This window comes from Branchiostoma floridae, chromosome 19, assembly GCF_000003815.2.
Source record: "Branchiostoma floridae strain S238N-H82 chromosome 19, Bfl_VNyyK, whole genome shotgun sequence".
NCBI lineage: Eukaryota > Metazoa > Chordata > Leptocardii > Amphioxiformes > Branchiostomatidae > Branchiostoma > Branchiostoma floridae.
This window is the reverse complement of record NC_049997.1, coordinates 12942286-12948595: the sequence shown is the minus strand read 5'-3', so window position 1 is coordinate 12948595 and position 6310 is coordinate 12942286. Positions and strand designations below refer to the sequence as shown.

Here is a 6310-nt window from a genome sequence, read left to right as displayed (position 1 = left end):
GGCAGTTAGCGTTGTTTACGTAAGGTAGGATACTCCACCAAACAGATTCATCCAGAGTTGATAGTCATTTTTGTCAAGTGTCTACAGCCAAACTTGATCAATTTTAACAGGGGCAGTTAGCGTTGTTTACGTAAGGTAGGATACTCCACCGAACAGATTCATCCATTCACAATTGGATCCGGGGACCTGAACTTCTGGACTTGTAACCGAATTTTCTGTACCAGCCGGTACCCACCCTTAACCCTATCCAGACTGGGGGGGGGGGGGCTAAAAGTGCCTGCGCCAACTTTGACCTCCTATAGCTCCAAAACGGCTTGTGCTAGAACAACCAAACTTTGTGAGTTTTCCTAAAATATTGTTGGCAACAATTTAAAAAAAAAATTGGGTAAGTTTATCATTTTTCGTGTTGCCATGGCAACGGGTTTCTGAAAAGCAAATTTTACAAAAATCACTAATTTTGGTTTCAACAATGGGATTTTAAGATTTTCTTGCTAAACTAAACTTCTTTTCATATATCTTTAATATCCAACACATCTTAGTTAAACATTTATAATTAAATATTCATAAATTATGCTAATGAGATGACGTAATTGGCCAAAATCCAAGATGGCCCACAATATCACGATTTTAAGTATAACAAGCTTATTTTCACTCAGATTTCAACACTACGTGGTATTTTCTTACAGAAAACATTCATGTGAGCGTTTTTCATCCATTTTCATGGGTTTTTAGCGTTATATGTTGAAAAAAATGTATCTTGAAAAAGTTTAACGTTCATAATCCAAGATGGCGGATAGCTAAACTACAGATGACGTCATTCTATGACGTCATTTTGACGTCGTTGCGTCGGCTTTTGACAACAGAAGTCTTATAACACTTAAATATTAATAAGAAAACTTTATTGGTAACTTTTTGAGTGAGATATTTAGGTATTATGGGAATTCCCCGTTTTAGCCAAAAATATCAATTAATGACGCCATAATTATGTCCTATTACGTCATAATGATATAAAAATTTCAGGAATTATAAAACTCGATGAGCACAACACTCCCTGCAAATTTTAGGGTTAAGTTCTTAACCCTATTCAGACCGGGCTTTTTTGGTCATCCCTGGACGGGGGGGGGGGCTGGTTTTTGAGGCCCTCCACTTCTAAGTCCTCTAACTCTTGAACGACGTGTTAAATGGCCACCAAATTTTTTAGGAAATGATATAGACATAAAATCTAACAAGATTGTGACGTTTGACGTTACGATGACGTGATTTGACGTAATTATGACGTCATCAATTTGATTGTATTAGCCGGAACCATGAAAAAAGGGTTTTCTCAGAAAACTTCAAGTTTTGCTAAAAAAATGTGACAGCAAGTGCAGATAACAAAGTGATAACTGTTTGCTACGACTTATGTTTCCAATTGCAACATTAATGACGTCAAAATGATGTAATAAAATTACGTCATGCACATCTAAAATATCAGTTGGGATCCGCCATATTGTATCCACTAGCTTTCAAAAATGCTTTTTTTTCAACAAATAATCGCAAAAGGTAATGGAAATGAATATAGGTAATGGGGCTAAATACATTCACTTAGGTGGTTTTTGATGAAAAAATACCAGGTAGCTACAAATTCTAAGGGATAATAAGCTAGTTAATATTGATCTGGCCATACCGTCCGCCATATTGGATTTTGGGCTGATGACGTCACCGAAGAATAATAATTTATGCATATCTAATTATGAAGGATATTCTAAATAACATAAGATTTTATCTATGTAATAACATAGCAGTAATAGAGTAAATAAACGTGAAAAATACATTGTTAGAACCGAAATTAGCGATTATTAGCAAAACAGCCTGTGAACAAACGGTTGCCATGGCAACACGCAAAAATGACAAATTTGTCAAACTTCTTGAAATTGTTGCCAACAATATTTTAGGAAAAGTCAGTAGATTTGGTGGCTCTAGCGTAAGCCGTTCTGGCGTTATAGGACATCAAAGTTGGCGCATGTATTTATTTTGGTGAAGCTAAAATCTTTGAGTTCGTTAAGTTTAACTGTTAAAATACCACTTTCTTACGCCAAAGACCCACGAAAAATGTGAGAGGATCATCCACAATATTCTTCAGGCGGGAAGAGGGCTATCAAAAATTGAACCTGGGAAGGGCCTTAACATTTTTTATCTGACCTTCTTGTACCAGCCCTCCTTCGATAAATATCGTACAGTACAAAAACTTACCATGCTCTTGAGCGTGGCTAACCAGACGGTGTAACATCCATGTTGTTACAAGAATGACTTTCAAACACCAGAGCATGACTGGAGGATGGTTTAGGAGATCTACCCGCATCGCCCTGGTGTAGCAAGTGTCTTTTGCAGTCAGTTCCATTTTCATGCGTCACTAGACTGAATAATTTAGTATTTGTCTCACATTCCAATCTGTTTACCAGCAGGTGAGCACTCGTATAATGAGTAAACTTGCATATCGGGTATCCACTTGTTAGTGTTGCCTATAGGATTTTTGTCTGTCGAAGAATTCAATATACATGTTTTTGGGAGAGGGGGCGTGCAGCACTGTCCTGGCATCATCGTACACCGTAAAATTAGATCAATGCAAAAGGGGGATTTTCATACCATTTCTTTATGTAGTAACATAGCAACATCATTGCATCATACAGACATGTTCCAAAACTATGATCTTCCGAGGGAAACATGCCCACATATGGCTGATCACTTCTGATAACCATAACGTTGCATAGATCATTCGAGTCAATATTTTGTTTGCGAGAATATTTTCAAATTTAGGGCCGAGTTCTCACATAGTGTACTTTTAATGCAAAGGAGTGGGCACAAATTTGCAAATTTGGCTGAACGTTAAAAAATTGTCGTGCGACATAGAAACATGTCACAGATAAAGAACATTTCAGAGATAAAGAACGAATTTCCTCACTTTTTGTGTATTTTGTCGTCTTCTAAGTCATACTATTACTATAACGTATTGCGCCATATCTAAATTATAGAAGAATCGGAGGAAATAACAAGACAGTGACGCAGTGAACGAACCCGCAGTGACGCAAGCTTGACGCAGGTGCACCTTAATCCAATCCAGACTGGGGAGGGGGGGGGGCTAAAAGTGCCTGCGCCAACTTTGACCTCCTATAGCTCCCAAACGGCTTTTGCTAGAACAACCAAACTTGGTGAGGTTTTTTTTTAAATATTGTTGGCAACAATTTAAAAAAAAATGGGTAAGTTTATAGTTTTTCGTGTTGCCATGGCAACGGGTTTTTGAAAGGCAAATTTTACAAAAATCACTATTTTGGTTTAAACAATGGGATTTTAAGATTTTCTTGCTAAACTTAACTTCTTTTCACATATCTTTAATATCTAACACATCTTAGTTGAACATTTATAATTGAATATTCATAAATTATGCTAATGAGATGACGTAATTTGTCAAAATCCAAGATGGCTGACAATATCATGATGAAAAGTATAACAAGCTTATTTCCACTCAGATTTCATCACTACTTGGTATTTTCTTACAGAAAACATTCGTGTGCACATTTTCTAGTCCATTTTCATGGGGTTTTAGCGTTAAATGTTGAAAAAAATTGTATCTTGAAAAATTTAAGGTTGATAATCCAAGATGGCGGACAGCTAAGCTACAGATGACGTCATTCGATGACGTCATTTTGACGTCTTTGCGACGGCTTTTGACAACAGAAGTCTTATAACACTTAAATATTAATGAGAAACCTTCATTGGTAACTTTTTGACTGAGATATTTAGGTGTTATGGGAATTCCCCGTTTTAGCCAAAATATCAATTAATGACGTCATAATTACGTTATATTACGTTTTAATGATATACAAATTTCAGGAATCATAAAACTCGATGAGCACAACCCCCCTGCAAATTTGGTGATCGTACAGTAAGCCGTTTTGGAAATACGAAGGGGGGGTTGAATGAGCACCACCACCCCCCCCCCCCCCCAAGGCCAGGGAAGGCCCCAAAAGCCCAGTCTGGATAGGGTAAAAGCAAGGGGCACAACCCGCTGTACGTGCAATTTCCTGCGGCCATGTACATAGTCACACACAAGTCTTTTTTTCGGTTTATTTTTGGTTCCTGCACCTTGTACTTTATTTTTCCCTCACGCCACCGGCCGCACGGACCTGCACATCACCTGGATGTGATGCTCTAATTGAGGGCTTTGTCCACTACCCTATTGAGATTGAAATAGAGATATTGCATTACACAGAAAGGTAAAGGCATGTCACATTTTGGTGCTTCCGTGAATGATATTAGGAAAAGCACGCACTGCTAGCTTAATGCAATTCCTCATGAAATGATTCCGGAAGTGTACATGTATGCAATATGCACTTTACTGATACAAACGTCCACATTAAAATTTTGATATGAATGCGTCATGCATATATGGTATGAAAGTGGATGATGTCCACATGCACCCCATACCCGTAACGTACAATAAAAAGCCATGTGTACATAAATGAAAGTGGCGCTTTAATGTAAGCTCAAATTACTCGACGGACACGTGCACGCGAATCGTTTCATGCGTGTAGAATCGATTCTGCTAGGGGGCGCTCGTGGATCGTCCATTGTGTGTAACGCTACGTGGCATAACGGTATATAGTAAAACACTGACGCTGTTTTGCCCGGTTAGTTGTGTTTTTCGTCAACAAAAATCAACTGTAAGTAACATTGTATCTGTAACTATCTACATCTATTCTATGTAATCGTAGAGTTGGTTTTAGTTTGTGTTTGATATCTAAAATGTGAAGCCGTGCTTGTATACACTTGTTGTGGGGGAGGGGAGCAAAAACTTGGAACGAGGCAAACTACGCATGGCTGTGTTACATGGCAAGGTGGCCTTTTTTGTTAGGAGTGTTGTCTTATGGTTCTCAGTTCTAATCCTTTTTGGACCTTTAAATGTTTACACCAATTTCCTCTATCGACTCAGGTGATCCGGCCGAGTTAAAAGTAACATGTATTCATTTTGTTAGTGATAACAAACAAGGAAAGCATATCAAGAAAAATACAAACTTTATGTAGCAGGTGACAGAGTTTACCTGTAATGGGGGGGGGGGTCTACAAAGCTTCCTTTGTATCTCCCATCTTGGTTTAGGTCCCGTCAGTGGGCGTCGCCATATTAACTTATGAGGCATGCTGGGAAATATGGCACCTACCATAGCTGGTTGGGTGTGTTAGTATGTTCTTATTTCTGTGTGCTGCATAACAGGAATACCGTACTTGAAATAAATTTTATTGAATAAAAAGCTAGAGTAGATGAAAATATGACAATTTCCTAAATAATTAGGAAATTTTAATGTTAAATCTGTATCAATTGAAAATTATTTCATATCTGTGTTATCCTTAATGAAGGGAGAGAGTGTAATCAATGACATTATCAGGGCTTTTTAATTTGAAATAATCTTAAACCAATTAATGGCTAAATGTTTAACATATTCATTCATCTTTATTCAGCTTTTTTTATTACAGACAATGCAAGAAACATGTTATTTGGGTAGAGAGAAAACATATTTTGTTGGCCCTTTTCTGGTGTTTAAGAAAAAGCTGTATCGTTTTAGTACGTACGACTAGCATGATCATAAGAGGGACATTAATTTTTCTTTTGAAGATGAACGTCTCAACATCATAATGGAAATAAGATTTCTAGCTATACATTCAATAGATTTTACCATAAAAGTATTTCTACCCACCACTTTTATACTTTTTCAAATACACTCAATCTAATGGTTTTTGCTACTTTATTTCTAGCAATGAATAGGTTTTTCAAGCGGTTGCAGGAGCTGAGGTCAGAAGGTCACCTGGTGGATGTGACCCTGTGTGCTGAGGGAAAGGAGATCCCCTGTCACCGCCTGGTCCTGTCAGCCTGCTCCGACTACTTCCACGCCATGTTCGGTGGAGCCCATAGCGAGAGTAAGAAGGACAAGATAGACATAAGAGAGGTGAGTGCAGAGGCACTAGAAATTCTGGTGGACTTTGCCTACTCAGCCAAGCTCGACATCACATCGGATAACGTGTATCTACAGTTTGAAGCAGCCAACATGCTTCAGGTTAAGCGACTTGAAGAAGCTTGTAAGTGTTCAAATACAATTCAATCTCTACAACTGGATAAAAAACGGATATTTACTTCCGGACGTTTCGAGTGACATCCATCACTCTTCTTCAGCAAAAGCAGAATGAACTAGTCAGAACAATTCAATACCAGTACAGCTAACTAGAAAAACTGGTTTAACCACTAAATCGTTAGGATCATATGCAAAAGGGTACACAAATG

At 38.0% G+C, this 6310-nt stretch overlaps 1 protein-coding gene across 1 annotated transcript in view; it reads left to right on the top strand.

Annotated features, from left to right (window-relative positions):
* Positions 1 to 5789: 5789 nt before the first annotated feature.
* LOC118406500 (kelch-like protein 2) overlaps positions 5790 to 6310 on the top strand; it is a 1190-nt gene continuing 669 nt past the window's right edge. The window contains exon 1 of the mRNA XM_035806560.1: positions 5790 to 6108. Coding sequence (XP_035662453.1) covers positions 5790 to 6108 — 319 coding nt within the window. The remainder of the gene's footprint in view (positions 6109 to 6310) is intronic.